Source organism: Carlito syrichta, unplaced genomic scaffold, assembly GCF_000164805.1.
Source record: "Carlito syrichta isolate Samal-C Ts95f unplaced genomic scaffold, Tarsius_syrichta-2.0.1 Scaffold309813, whole genome shotgun sequence".
Lineage (NCBI taxonomy): Eukaryota > Metazoa > Chordata > Mammalia > Primates > Tarsiidae > Carlito > Carlito syrichta.
In genome coordinates this window covers 85,645-101,785 of record NW_007253909.1, presented here as the reverse complement: position 1 = coordinate 101,785, position 16,141 = coordinate 85,645, and the positions used below count along the sequence as shown (strand labels likewise).

Genomic DNA, 16,141 nt, shown 5'->3' with positions numbered 1-16,141 from the left:
CATAATGATAATAGGTTTTAAGAAGGCTTGAATTTCATTGGTATAAAAGGGAAAAAAAGAGTAAAGAGAAAAGGGAAATATTGGAAAACATACACGCAAGATCTCTCCAAAGTTCTTAATACAGATTTTAAGGTGTTAACACAAAGGATTAAGATTTAGAGGGGCTGGGCGCGGTGGCTCAAGCCTATAATCCCAGCACTTTGGGAGGCCAAAGTGTGAGGATTGCCTGAATCCATAGGTTCGAGAACAGCCTGGAAACTTGACGAGACCTCATTCTACAATAAATCAAAAAATTAGTCAGGCATGGTGGTGCACGCTTGTAGTTCCAGCTACATGGAAGGTTGAGGTGGAAGGATTGCCTGAGCCCAGCTTGATGCTGGAGTGGCCGTGAGCATGCCACTGCACTCCAGCCTGAGCGACGGAATGAGACTCCAACTCAAAAAAAAAAAAAAAAAAAAGAAAGAAAGAAAGAAAAAGACTTAGAAGGTGCGAGATTCTACACTGATAACAAACTTTCAGATGGTATCACCACTTCTGGTCCACGGACTACATTTTGAGTAACAAGTCTCACCTGCAGTCTTGTGGAAGGATGCCAGCTTTCTAATTCAAAATCATCATCAGATGTTCGTTTTGTGAGGAATGCTAATATATCTAAATAACCATGAATGTCGGATAGAGCTGCAGAGACTTAGGCATGGAATGTTGCTCCCAGTGAAACTTACTTGGAAGGAATGTATCCATGAGCATGTGGACTCTGAGAGTCCCAGGCCTGGCATTCCAGTCCAGACATGGTCTTGGAAATTTTCCCTTCGTAATTTTCTCCGCTGCAATGCATACATTCATCTGGTCAGAGTGGGGCAGAAGGAGAGGGAGGAAAAAAAGAAACTGAAATGGATGAAACCAAATAGAGAGCAAAAACCAGAATCCCATTCACTCAAATACTACTTATCCCAAGTTCACAGGTAATTTCTATTAATCGATTGGCAATAAGGACTCCTAATGTTGACACAACCCGAAATGTCACTCTCTCTTTCCAAAGGTAAAATCAGTATATTTTGGTCAATAGCCCCTTGACTATTGTAGTCATGACTAAATTCAACATTTCCATAATGCCATGTCCTTACGCAGGGAGATATAGGTTGGGAGGCAGGCAGGTGGACATAGTCTCAGAAATCTGTAAGTTTGCCATTAAATATTTGGTGTCCTCATTTCAATAGCTATCTGTAAACATTTGTGTGAGATTATTTTGATCATTCGGTTGACTGCCCAATAATCTGTCCCATTTTAGGATTTTAGTGCTGGAGTTTTTGCTTGTGCACGTGGCTTCACTGGAGAACGATGTTCACTTGAAGTGACAGCACTTCTCTTTATATTGTTGAAAAGCAAGACTGGCTATTTTTTGCTTTCTTAAATGTTTCAAAACTGAAGCTTTGACTTGGAATTATTGAAGGAATGTGGTGACGCAAAGTAATGCATGACTTACATTTGTATGGGGTAATCAGGAAAATAGGGGTAGATTTCATACAGAAATGAGGCATTCATGACACTTAAGAGCCACGTGGTCCGTAAGACCGTGTACAAATAAAAGATCCTCAGCTGGGCTCGGTGGCTCCACCTGTAATCCCAGCGTTTTGGGAGGCTGAGGTGAGTGGATTGCCTCAGCCCACAATTTCAAGAACCACCTGGGCAAATTGGCGAGACCTCATCTCTACAATAAAATTAAAAAGCCGGGCTCGGTGGCTCAGCCTGTAATCCCGTGCCTTTGGGAGGCTGAGGTGAGTGGATTGCCTGAGCCCGCGGGTTCGAGACCCACCTGGGCAGCGAGACCTCATCTCTACAATAAATCAGAAAATCAGCCGGGCGTGGTAGCGCATGCCTGTAATTCCGTCTACTTGGAAGGCTGAGGCGGAAGGATCGCCGGAGCCCAGCAGGTCGAGGCTGCGGTGGCCGGGAGCGGCCACTGCACTCCTGTCTGGGTGACAGAGTGAGACTCCAACTCAAAAAAAAAAAAAAATAAATAAAATAAAATAAAATCAAAAACTAGCCGGGCGTGGTAGCGCACGCCTGTAGTTCCAGCTATGGAAGGCTGAGGCGGAAGGATTGCCGGAGCCCAGCAGGTCGAGGCTGCAGTGGCCGGGAGCAGCCACTGCACTCCAGTCTGGGTGATAGAGTGAGACTCCAACTCAAAAAAAAAAAAAAAAAAAATCCTCATGGCCAAAATAGCTCAAAGTGATGGGAGAACAGAGTTGTCACATATACAATACCCACAATGTTGGGTAAATATCACCTTTTTTTATTCTCACCTGGCATGAATAAAGGTAGCCAGAAATATGAAATGAAGACAGTTTTTTCAGTATGATATTTTCTTTTTTTTTTTTTAGTATTGCCCTTGGAAGTGCACTATCAAATTGGTTGGTCTATTAAAATAACAGATTGCTGATTTAAAAACTGATTCATTGCTTTGCGTGAACGAAACAACAAAGTCTGCCACATTGAAGTTATGTTATTTGAATTTTATTGATGCTGTGGTTTTATTTTAACTATTTCATTGCAAATATTTTGGGGGGTTTTATACTGTGTAAGTGCTTTAAGCATAAGAAATTTGTATTTAGAGTTTAGATCTAGTTTTATATTTGTACATGTTTACATAACATTTTAATAAAAATAATTTAGGCCAGGCTGAGTGTAGTGGCTCTTGCCTGTAATCCCAGTGCTTTGGGAAGATGAAGTGGGAGAACTGCTCGAGGCCAGGAGTTCAAGACCAGCCTGGGCAACATTGTAAGACCCTGTGTCTACAAATAAATAAATAAATAAACAAATTTAAATATATGGGCCAGACATGGTGGTACATGTCTACAGTCCCAACTACTCAGAAGGCTGAGGTAGAAGGATTGTTTGAGCCTAGGGGTTTAAGTTTGCAGTGAGCTATAATCATACCACTACACTCCAAGCCTGGCCTATAAAATAAATAAATAAATAATGTTCGTCAATACTGGGGGTCTGAACAAATTTTTGCTCCTTTCTGAGAGGTGAATACATTAGTCTATTTTATCATGCATAGCACTAATTGATTATTAGTGCTATCCCTGTGGAAAGTGGTTTTTCAGCAAATTGTCAGTGAAGGGCAGATATGAAAACATTTTCTAGCGCCATTCCTGACCTTCGCATTCGGGAATGTCGCAGTAGTCGAATCTCTGTTCTGGGTCAGTCGTGTAGCACCAGGGCCCCTGCTCGTCATTGTCGGGATTCCTGCAGTAGTTCCTCTCCAGGCCTTCATTGGGGTGTGTACTAGGTGAGAAGCTGGGGAGGATGGCAAGAAGCAGGTTGACTATATCCTAGAAGTCAGCATGCTGTCAGCAAGGCAGAAGGAGATGCTATTTCCCATCTGGGATGGAAGTTTCTGTTGTCCAAATGCATTCCAGCCAGGAACTGTAGCACTGGGTGCTATCAGATTTTCAATTTCCCTATAGATGGGCTGCTTCAGATACATTAGCATTATTACTCTATTATTACATTATTACTCTATTATTACATTATTACTCTATTATTACATTAGCATTAATACTCTATTGGCAGCTAAGTCTCAGAAGCAGAGCAAAGGTATTTTTAGTGAACAGTCAGTAGAAATATAAAGGCCACAAAAGCCTGCCAAATCTTGATAAATTCCAAACACCTGCTTTTGTCAATTGCCCTTCTCTCTGTTAAAATACTAGTAAATACCATCTTGTCCATGTGAACTATGCACTGGGCATGACATTAAAACTTGCTATACTCTCTTTCAGTCTTAATAAAGTTAAAAAAGAAAAAGGGGTTATTAGCTATATTTTACAGATAAGAAAACCAAAAGCAGCAACGTTAAACAAAACAAAACTTGCCTAAGGTTAAGGAGCAGATCAAGAATTTAAAGTCAATCTGATCCAAAGGTTGAGTCCTCTCTGAAATGCAGCCTGAATTAATGGGGGTGGGGGAGGGAGTTAAGCTCATTTGCTATATAGAGACAACAAATTAGGTTAAAAGTGCAAGACTTAGAGTCTTAAAAGGCAGGTTTGATGTCTGGTTCTTCTGTGTACCTGATTTGGGTAACCCCCACCCTCTCAGAACCTGTAGGATGAGCCTACATTAGCTCATGAAAATGGCCAAGACTATCCCTAAGGCCCCTGATGGTCTATGATTTGACTATTTGGTTGAACCATTTTTCTTTATCTACTAGGAATGTTTGACCTACTCATCCCATAGGGCTGTAGGAAGGGCAATCTGTTTGGCACAGGGGGCCCAGTAGCAGACAACCAATTCCTAGCTGATAAGTGTTGTTATTGAGAACTTGATGCCAACTAACATCAAATTAGTAAAAGTACAAAAAAAAAAAAGACACTAAAATAAATAATAGGCAAGTTGCAAGATTGATAGTTCATGTATATTTCATTTTCATTTGTATATTTCATTTGCTCTTTTGCTCCCCATGTTGAGTTGAACATATGATGCAAATTCTAACGTGATTATTAGATTTGTTTAATTCAGTCCTAAGCATGGTCATCTTTACTCCTTTCTCAGACTCAGTCTAAAATTTATAGTTTTATTGTTCTTTTTGCAAGGCATCCTTCATTACCATAGGTCTTCCAGACAACTCTATACACAAGAGTAAATAGAAAGCAACCATTTTTTACTTTCATGCTACAAATAATTGAACATCAGTTCTAGAGCAGCAGCAAAAGGGTTCTTTCTATCTGCTTATTCACATGTTCTGGTTTGATTTAGAAATAATGAAATTATTCTAAATACAGTTGGCCCTCTGTATCCACTGGTTCGAATCCACAGATTCAACCAACTATGGATCAAAAAGATTGGGGAAAAAAACAATAATAATTAATACATTTTTTAAAACACAGCATAACAATTGTTTACATAGCACTTACATTGTATTAGGGATTATAAATGATCTAGAGATTATCTAGAGTATGCAGGAGGATGTGTTTGGGTTTTATGCACACATGGTGCCATTTTATATAAGGGACCTGAACATCTGCGCATTTTGGTACCCAAAGGGTCCTGGAGCCTTCCCTTAGGGACACAAAAAGGCCACCTGGACAATAGATGAACCCAAGCGGAAAAGCAAGTCGTACTTAGGTTTGTGGGGGAAGGTGGCATTCCATCTTTGGCAGGGGATGCCTCTCTTGGTTTTGGACATGGTCCCTCTGTAACTCTTTCCGTTCCCAGTCTTGCACTCTGAAAGATACACTGAAAGGAAATCCACACAGCAGTCAGAGTTTTTCACGACAAGAAACCTCAGAAGGAGGTCTGCACAGCGTGGTCACACGGAGAGGAAGATCTCACACCCCAGAAGCCCTTTCCTGGCGGGCTCTGCTCTGCACTCTCGGAGCTCGTCTTTTGTACCCATGAAAGGAGTCCCGTGGAGCCGCTCTGCACTTTGGTGCGTTCAAAAGCCACTTACCAAGCCCTCCGTGTATCCGGCCCCAGCGAGGTGCTGGGGACACATGGAGACCGAGCAGGTCGCGGCCTGATCCTCTCAACCTTACGTTCCAGTGGGGTCGGGCGGGGTGGTTACAGGAAGTGGTCAAGGGAACAAAATGGAGAATGAGATGACTTCGTGGTGAGGAAATAAACAGCGTGATGGATGGAGCAGGAGAATAAGGATGGGGCCTTATAGACAGGAGGGGGAGTGGGGGGTGGAGGGAACAGGGTTTTCGGAGGCTAAAGGAGTTCCCAGCCACTTCTGCTTTTTTTCAGGCTCCCAGTAACATGAGAAAAGTGCCACACAAGGGTTATAACATGATGGTCCCCGTAAGTGTTTAGAGTGAAAGTTCTCAACCAATCTCTACTCAACCAACTCACCACCTAGCCAATGGGCTCTCTTCTGTAAAAGGTGTGCTTACCCAGAGTCATTTGTTTGTACTTTCCAACTTTCTTATACTGTTATATTTAATTAAAGATCATCTGAACTGAGAAATGAATATGAAACGAAATAAAGCTCTTGTACTGTTTTAACAAAGTTGAATGCTTTTAAGGTGGAGAAAGAGTAAAATCAAAATCACTTTTTAAAAATTGCTGTCCAATCCACTGAGGGCAGCCCACTCAAGTAGTTGAGGATGTAAGTTTGGAGAACAATGAAAATGTTAAGGTGTTACACACTCTGATTGATTGATCGATGTCTAGGTCTTGCTCCAATTCAATGTTAAGGAAGACAAGTATTGTGTATATGGCACTAGAGCATTGATTATGGGCTGGTCTCAAACTCTTGCTAGTGGCCCCATACTCAAAGAAAACAGCCTCTAGTCTACCTCAAGAGTTGCTGATGCTAATGTGTGTTTTAAATCATCTTTTAAGATTTTCTGCTTTAGCCAAGTTTTAAAATGTATTAATCAATCACCTGGGGAAGTACTTTTAATATACAATCTAATGTTATTCACCTGATGGGATGCAGTGGCTCGCAACTGTAATCCCACCAATTTGGGAGACCGAGTTGGGAGGATCGCTAGAACCCAGGAGTTAAGACCAGCCTAGGCAACATAGCAAGACCTCGTCTCTATCAACAATTTTTAAAAGTTAGCTAGGTGTGGTGGTACACGCCTGTAGTCCTAGCTACAACAGAAGCTGAGGCAGAAGGATCGACTGATCCCAGGAGTTTGAGGCTGCAGTGAGCCATGATGGTGCCACTGCACCACAGCCTGGGCGATAGGGTGAGACCCCGTCTCAATACATGTATACATACATACACAATGTTCTTTACCCAACATTATGTATAATGTTTACAAATATCCCTTCAGTGGGACTTATTATTGCAGTAGACATAGTTTACAAAATTGTAAATTGGGGGTACTTTGTGAAAGGAAGACACAGGGGCTGGGGAGACTTTGAAAAGGAGGTGATGCTGAGACCTAGAAGATGAGATGGAGCTGGAATAGCAAGGCAAAGGTGAAGAAGGTCCGAGGCAGGGAACATGTGCTTGGTGTGTTGAAGAAACAGAGATAAGCCCAGAAAAGATTCATGAACCAACAGCTGCCCAGGGTGGACTCAGAGCTATTTAGCGTTCAGGAAGTATTTGGATTTTTATTTTATTTTGAGTTAGGATTTCACTCTGTCACCCAGACTGGCATGCAATGGCACAGTCATGCCTCACAGCAGCCTCAAACCCTTGGGCTGAAGGGATCCACCCTTCTCAGTCTCCTGAGTAGCTAAGACTACAGGTGTGCACCACTCACCCAGTCCAGCTAATTTTTTTTTTTTTTTTTGGTGGTGGAGATGAAGTTGCCTGGGCTGGTCTCAAACTCCTGAGTTCAAGCAATCCTGCCATGGCCTCCCAAAGTGCTGGAATAACAGGTGTGAGCCACCACACGGGCCTCTGGATTGTATTCTAAGTGCACCAGGAAGGGCTTTAAGCAGGGAAGGTACGTTTCTAAGTGATCACTTGTGCAGCTACAAGCAGAGGGGCTAGGGATTGCCCTGGCCAGAGGTGATGAGGGCTTGGACCTGGGTTGTAGCAGTGGAGCTAGGGCAAGTGACAATGTAAGTGTGGTCTGACATTGACTGCTCCCAGCAAAACCCTGACAAGTAAATGAGAAGCAGGCCAATATTCCACAGTAAGGAAACAAGGACCAAAAAATGGCTGACTTTTGACTTTTTGCTTCTCTTTTGTTTGTATGTACCCGCCAGAGTTTATATAACCTCTTGCTCCCTTCTGTCACCTTGAAAACAAGCAAACTAAGCCCTCAAACTTCAGACTTCAAACTAGGCCTAACAGTCACTCCCATGTCCCTTCTGGTTAACAATTTACAAATGACATATTTAAATGTTATCATTTTGTAAAGAGAATCCCACCAGGGTTTTTGGTTCTTTTAATCTGGTGGGTAATAAATGATCCTATTAATTCTCACTCACTGCTCATAAGAAATAATCACACCAATGAATAAAATTTGAATTTTAAACTCAAGAATTAGAGAGAAACAGTAGTCAAGAAGAAAGAATAACAGAGGTACTGCTAATGAAGCCCAAGAAGATGAGTCGATGCGTAGAAATAAACCTGACCTACAGAAATACTTTTAAACTTCATATTGAAAGTTTCGTGGTAGAAAAGTGTTGCCAAGTTATTGCCAAGGATGTAAGAACTAGGTTATTTCTTGCCCTTTGTAACACTGTGGTGCAGAGTATTTGGAGAGCTAAATTATTATTCATGGTCTTGATACCCAGTCAATAATAGAGTCTAGGAAACAGTTTTTAAAGTGTCATATATCCATTGAAGTCTTCATACACACCTAACGGAAATTTTGCATATCTAAAAAGGCATGCAATTGCCATTGTACTCCAGATCACCCCTTATCCCAAACAGTGGGACTATTGATCCACATTTCAGAAAAAGCTATAGAAAAGGAACTGAAACTTTTGTGTATTTTTTAAAGACAGTATTTCAGAGTCTGAGGAAAATATAGACCGTGACCCCCAAAAACATGGACAATTTAATAAAAATAAGGAATGCTGTCCCTATCCAAATGTTACTAAGGATTAAAAACACCTCAGCATTTCTATTTTGCAATGTTTCAGTTCAGAAATTAGGGCCCAAGGACCATGGGCACCCCACAGAATAAGAAGCCAAGATCTGTTTCATTTAGATGTCCCATCTCTTCTTATAAAAAATAATAAAATGTCAAATATCTTGTTCAGGATCTTAGAGGTAGAATTGATTTTGTAAATCCAATTCCTTCGTTCTTCAAACAAACAAACAAACAAACAAATAAAAAATGAAACCAAAGAGGTGGAATAATATACACAAGTTTACATGGCTGATTAATGACCAAATCCAGTCCTAACTCAGAGTTCAATTTCACTATGCCACAGTGCCCTCATCTTCTAGATTCATAAATAGAAGAAATAAAAGAGGAAGAAGAGGAATGGAGAAGGAAGAAGAAAACATACGTACTTTTCTTTTCAAATAAAACAACATCTCTCATCCTAATAATGGAGGAAGACTTGCTGTTTTCAGCCATTATCACACATTGTTGCCATTTACTATGATATTGGAATGACCTGCAGAAAAGAATCAGGGCATATACTAAATGTTTGTCTTTAGTTAAGGGCAATAATTGTTTATTAATACGTAAGACACTCTAAGGATTATTTTACCTCTTGAGGGATCAAGAACTCAGAATCGTTGCCTTTTTTCCATAGCCTTAATGAGGTACTGTGCATAGTACATCAACATGGTCATTATTTTTGTTTTCTTATACCTCTGCCTTCGCCCCCTCCTAATTTTATCTTTCTTTCTGCCTCAACCACTTTACTCTTTCTTCATTTATTTTCTTAAGCACCAGAATATTTGTTTCTGTGTTGGGAAGAAGTAACTCTGGTTTCTTTGAACCTGTTTCCATACTCCAATCATTTCTGTGTAACCTTGGCCTTCACATTGCCCCCTCCCATCACCTCACCCTCCACTCCCCATTCATGTGGTCCTGCCATGGAGTCTCAGTCTAGTTTTCAAAGCTGTCCACAGCTCCCTTTCCTACCTAACCAACTACATGAAAGCCTTCGCTTCAGATGACTTGGTCTATTCTTGCTCCCTATCAGAGGGTACAGTGCTGTGCCTCACCCTACCTAGAGTGCCTCTCTGCCCAAGGTAACTTCCTGCCTTCTGGATACTTGTCAAGGGCTCCCTCTCTCTCAAAACCCAGCTCAGTTCCCACCTCCTCCCTGATGCCTTCTCCTGCTGCCTCTACCTGGAATTGTTCTTTCTGTGTGGAGCATGCATAGATAAAGCCTCTTTGCAGTACTTTGCCTGGACTGGCCTTTTTGTTTGTTTACATTATATCCAGTTTCTATGACTACATCATAAATACAAAAGGACAGGCACTGGGTCTTGTGTCTACACTTCCTCGCTCAACTACATCTAGGACACTTTTATTCATATGACCCTCAATACACTTTACTGATGATGAAGTTAGAAACTAGAGCTCAAGTCGGGCTTGGTGGCTCAGCCTGTAATCCCCCGCCTTTGGGAGGCTGAGGTGAGTAGATTGCCCGAGCCCATGGGTTCGAGACCCCCCTGGGCAACTTGGCGAGACCTCATCTCTACAATAAATCAAAAAATTAGCTGGGCGTGGTAGTGCGCACCTGTAGTTCCAGCTACTTGGAAGGCTGAGGCGGAAGGATCGCCAGAGCCCCAGCAGGTCGAGGCTGCGGTGGCCGGGAGCAGCCACTGCACTCCAGTCTGGGCGACAGAGTGAGACTCCAACTCAAAAAAAAAAAAAAAAAAGAAAAGAAACTAGAGCTCAGAACACTGGCTGCTAATGTTTATGACGTATAAAAATAAAAAACTTCATTTGGGGTATTTTTCTGGATACCTTATAGTAGTAAATCTTAAGAAGCAGTTGGTATAGTTTCAGATACTGGGAGAAAATGGAGTTCCAAACTCCAATTCCATAAATGTCTCTTTCCTCTTACATTGTGTGCTTGTTAATAAATTTCTGAGTAAATCACTTGCAGTCAAAATAAGAGATATTTGCACAGGTTCAATGATAATGAAAATACCTGCAGATGAATTCCTTTTCCTCCTCACATTTTGCTGCACATTCGTCTACACTCTCTGCTCCAAGCTGTCTCTTAGTGCCACTGAACAGTGAGGCCCCCTGGGTATTCACATAGTCATCCAGTGGCTCTCCTTGACCTGAAGATGGAGGATAAAAGTTGAACAACTGATAAAAATCAACCAATGCCATTCTTTCATTATCATGACTTTCAAATCTACTTGCATTGTATCAACTGAATAAAATTTGCTGCTTTATTGAAAGCAGAGTGAGTAGCTGTGAATAAAAAAGTTTCATCAGCCCCGGGCGCAGTGTCCACACCTGTAATCCCAGCACTTTGGGAGGTGGAGACAAGAGAACTGCCTGAGCTCAAAGTTTTGACACCAGCCTTGGCAACAAGGCGAGACCTCGGTCTGTAAAATAAATCAAAAAAATAACTGAGCATGGTAGCGTGCACCTGTATCCCAGCTACTTTGGAAGACAAACATAAGTCTCGCCTAAGCCCAGCAGGTCGAGACTGCAGTGGCCGTGAGCTTGCCACTGTACTCCAGCCTGGGTAACAGAATGAGACTTTGACTCAAAAAAAAAAAAGTTTTAACAGGTAAACAGTTTCATTCACAGAGCATAATATATTAAAAGACTAACTAGATTGATAAATTCATTAAAACTATGTGACAATGTCTATGTTACTGTATGAATGGATATAAAACCTGAAATAAAAATATTTATCTACTCGTTATTGAGTGCCATGACATGATAGAAGAGTAAGACACCACTAGTGGCAATTATGTGACCAAGGTTGAAGATGATTTGTCCTCTCTGGGCATAAATGGAACTTGAAAGCCGTGGTTTGCTTTTCAACCATATACTCTTTGGTTGTGACACTGTCACTTTAACCGGTGATAATCATTTGCTGAATGGTTCCTCCTCAAGATACAAAAAATTTGGCAAGACTGAGGCCAGGTACAGTGGCTCACACCCAGGAGGCCAAAGCTGGAGGATTGCTTGAGCCCAGGAGTTTGAGGCCAGTCTGGGCAACATAGAAAGACCTCATCTCTACAAAAAATAAAAATAAAAAAATAAGCCGGGGTGGTGGCTCAGGCCTGTCTGTAGTCTCAGCTACTCAGGAGACTGAGGAGGGAGGATTACCTGAGCCCAGGAGTTTGAGGCTGCAGCTGCAGTGAGCTGTGTTTGGGCCACCGCACTTCAGTCTAGGAGGCAGAGTAAGACTCAAATTTTAAAAGAAATAAAGAAAGAAAGAACTGAGCTAAATTATGGTGATTATGGTCCCACCTTGGGGCAAAAAGGAAGGTAAGAATCTCACCCATAATACAAGACCTGGCTTAGCATAGTGACACATTGCTATTAATTGGGAAGAAATAATTTTTTCCATGATGTGGACAAGTGTCTGACATTTAAGAGGAAATTGTAAAAAGCAGAGCATGGACAAATACTGCCCTTGATTCTTCTATGAGATAAAATCTGAGGCAAAGAATCTGTCCAAATTTTGTCACTGCAGATAGCGGCCAAGAGGGCCTCAGCTGTGTTCCCACCACAAGGTTGCAGAGTGCCCCTGTCCCTCGGCTCCACAGAGCACCTTGCAAGCATTGGTGGCTCTATCCCAGGCCTAGACATGTCCCCCATCCTTTGGCACAGAATGCTAGTGATTTTCACGAGAGGCCAAAGGAGGTTAATAAAATGAAGATAGCAAAGTTTCCATGGAATTGGGCAACATGGCCACCTTGACCACTTTGAGGGAAGTGGTGGGGGCCAAAGCCAGATGGAGTGGGTTAAAGAGTGACCAGGAGAGCAGAGGGAGCTGCCGGAGGAGACAGCTTTTCTGGGAAGCCTGGCTCTGAGCGGAGTGCATCCTCCAGGGAATGGGCAGTCTTGGGAGTGTTTTTTAAAGCAGAGACACTTGGAGCACATGTGTATGTTGATGAAAATTTGCCAGTAGGAAGGTTCGTTAAGGGTCTGATTCTCATTCTGAGAAAAACTATTCCTGCACACCTGGAAATATATAGTCTGTGGAGGGCAGAGGATATGCTCTAATCAATGAATGCAAAGTTCATCCTGTCCCTACTTCTGAGACTTTGCCCTTCCTCAAGTTAAGATGCTCCGAACTGGAAGGATGAATTATTGAACAGTTGGCTGATGTATTTTAAACTTCGTACATCAAAAGCCATTTGATAGATGTATCAAAAGATGATGGAGAAATTGACATTTTAAGGCCTGTATCCATGTCTTCATCCTGAGTTTTCTCCCTTCTGGACTCTCATGTCCAAGTAGAGTTGTGCTTTGGTAAACTCTATAGGTCAGGGTGTGACTTCAGAAAGAAACAACATATCAAAAGTAAAATTAAACTTTTTAGAGTTTTTGGGAAGTGTAGTAGGGCAGGCTTCAAATGATAGTCAAAAAGAGAAAATTGACATTTATGTCACACTTTGAGTTACCTTTACTTGTGTCATGATATAACGTTTCACAGTGTAGATTCAAGACCCAAATGAGGAGCTGATGTCCCAAAGAAATATCCCAAAAGAGAATGAACTCTTTTTTTCTTTTTAATTTGAAAAATTTTCCCCAAGTCTTTTTTGTTTTCTTATTCACCTTCAGGGCTCGTATGACAATGGGGTTTAATAGGTTTTATTTGTTGTTGAAGAAACATTAAGCTAGTAATTTAATAGAAAAGAAATTTTATATTATAGGAAAATTGTTGATGTATACTGCTACCAAAGCAAATGTATTGTATAAATATAGTGGTTTTTTAACGCCATGTTTGTGCAGGTGTATGCATACTTGTGTGTGGACTAGAAATGACTTAGTAATTTATGAAATGTGAGATGTTCATCCATTTCTTACTGATTATAGCTACAAAAGAAATTTTTTGTCTCTCCCTGGTCATTGTCAGTAGAAAGATGAAACTCACTTCCATGGAAAACAAGGTCAAATTCCTACCTTTCAAAAAAAGCTAATGAGAGAATTGTTCCCCCTGGTTAGTTTAAATATGTGCTAAATTTGTTGCAGAGCAGTTCTAATCATTGGGTGTAGGCCACTGAGAAACTTCATAGTGTTCTAGGTCCTACCTTCCCTGAGTTGAAATAGATTATTCATGTTCCCCTTAAACACACACATGTACCCATGCACACGCGCATGCACGCACACACACACACATACACACACACACATCACTCTTGTGTTTTCCACAACACTCTTTTTGTTTAATCTCCTCCTGCTCTGAATTTTCTTTCATATTTCTTTGAATGGCTTCCACTAAATACAAATGTAGTTGATTCTAAAGTACAACTTGTAAAATTTTATCTGGTAACGTAGATTGAATTTTAAGTATATATACTTTGTTCATATAAAGAATTACTAACATAAGTATGGTTTCCATATATATATATTATTTCCAAAATAGGCAAATCTATAAAAGCAGAAAGTACATTAGAGGTTGTCAGGGGTTGCAGATTAGGAGTAACAGCAAAAGAGATGAAATTTCTTGTGATGGTAATGAAAATATTCTAGAATATACTGTGATGACTGTTTACAACTCTAAATATATTGAAAACCATTGGATAATATACCTTAAATGGGTAAATTATGTATTGGAATTTTTTTTTTTTTGAGTTGGAGTCTCACTCTGTCGCCCAGACTGGAGTGCAGTGGCTGCTCCCGGCCACCGCAGCCTCGACCTGCTGGGCTCTGGCGATCCTTCCGCCTCAGCCTTCCGAGTAGCCGGAATTACAGGCATGCGCTATCACGCCCGGCTGATTTTTTGATTTATTGTAGAGATGAGGTCTTGTTGCCCAGGCGGGTCTTGAACCCGCAGGCTCAGGCAATCCACTCACCTCAGCCTCCCAAAGGTGCGGGATTACAGGCTGAGCCACCAAGCCCGGCATTTTATCTCAATGAAGTTTTTTAAAAAAACAAACAAACAAAAAAAGAACTACACAGACATGTTTAGAATATTGCTAAAGTTTTAAACAGTGTTGAAAAAGTAAGAAAAGTTCCTTCTTGGAAAGTCCTGGTCTAAATGTTGATTTCTTTACTTCTTTGATTTGGAAGTTTTGTCATTGAAAAAATAACGTAATATTCCTAGGGGTAGATTTTCTTATTTACAAAATGAATATACTATCCTATCTACTAAATAATCTGGTATTGGTAAATATGCTCACACAGATCTATGTATGTACGTATGTATGAAGACAAGTATTATCTAACCTGAACATTAAATGAGTATGTGTTGAATTACTATATGTATACATAATTTGACAAATTGTTGTGTGCGATTTCTCCGGACATCTACAATTATGCAGGTAAAGCAAACCTCTACCTATGGAAAACCTTACTTAAGCCACAACACAGAGAGAAATGAGCAGTCCAACCCCGTGAACTGGTCAAGGACAGGTACACGCAAAGAGATATGTCATTGTTTAAATTTGGAAGTAAGGGGAATAGGACACCTTATTAAACAAATGTTAAACAAGTGACATAAATTAATCAAACTGAGAACCAGGTAAAGAGATTAACCACCTTTGGGTTGTTAGCTGTCTTGTTAGCTATTTTTGTTCAGCTAAACTAGCCACCATCTGGGCTCAGTCATTTAGATTTGAAAAATCACCCATCATTTTCTCTGCTCATTGATCTCAGCACCCTGACAGTATTCAGAGAGAAATTACTTTTATTTCTTGAACAATTCCTCAATAATAAGTTGGATTTTGAACTGCGAATCTCATTAGTTGAAAGCTACATTAAACAACTTGCCCATGAAGTCATAGCATATCTATTTTTTACGTTGCTAGGAAAAAGTAATTACTAAGGTAAAATAAACCTTAAGTCTTACCTGATTTCAGAAATAAAAGAAGCAGAAGGACCACTTCCTTATGCTCCATGTTGGGACTGGCCAGTGGTGTCTGGAAACAGTGTGTCTCAATTCCAGAATGTTATTGACTTGCCTAAGAGTAAATGCATCCCCAAACAAGACAGTCCAATTAAGTTAATTATTCTCTCAGAGGCCCATGCCACTGGACCCGAAGGGTTCAAACATTACCTTGAATAAAGAATCTTACAAAATGTTTGAGAGTGAATCTGCAATAGATGCTGGGAAATGGTGAAAGCAATCTCCCCCCTTGGTCACCTGCCTCTCTCCTCTTCCTCCCTCACCCCAGCCCATCATCTTTCCCTTTAAGTCTCGTTTCCTTCCCTTTCTTTCCTTTTTTAAATCACTTTATTTGATAATAGGGATGTGGGGTATAAGCCAGGATTAGGTGCATAAGTAGTCTACTTGCAAGTGAAGTTTGGGCCTCCAACTGGTCCTCACTTACCCTGGTTTAGGGTCAGGTACCTTTGTGTTGTTATGTGTTCCCTCACACACACTCCCCTGGTAGTGTCCTACAACTGCTGATCCCTCCCTTGTGCTATTGTGATCAATGTTCAGGGCCCACTTATGAGTAAGGACATGTGGTATTAGGTTCTTTGTTTCTGAGATCAATCACTCCAACTTCATCCAATTTGCTGCAAAGTCCATGATGCTGTCCTTTTTTTATGGCTGTGCAATATTCCAGCATTACAATAATAGAAGTAGCTCACATTTGCTGAGTCCCTTCTCTACG

The 16,141-nt window shown here is 41.0% G+C and overlaps 1 protein-coding gene across 1 annotated transcript in view; it reads right to left on the bottom strand.

The window, feature by feature from the left end:
- The window catches only part of PLG (plasminogen), a 46,578-nt gene extending 31,043 nt beyond the window's left edge, over window positions 1–15,535 (bottom strand). The window contains exons 1-6 of the mRNA XM_008067894.1: window positions 15,373–15,535; window positions 10,534–10,669; window positions 8,930–9,036; window positions 5,121–5,235; window positions 3,161–3,300; window positions 723–843 (exon numbers count right to left, since the gene is read on the bottom strand). Coding sequence (XP_008066085.1) covers window positions 723–843; window positions 3,161–3,300; window positions 5,121–5,235; window positions 8,930–9,036; window positions 10,534–10,669; window positions 15,373–15,421 — 668 coding nt within the window. The 5' untranslated portion in view covers window positions 15,422–15,535. The remainder of the gene's footprint in view (window positions 1–722; window positions 844–3,160; window positions 3,301–5,120; window positions 5,236–8,929; window positions 9,037–10,533; window positions 10,670–15,372) is intronic.
- Window positions 15,536–16,141: the final 606 nt, after the last annotated feature.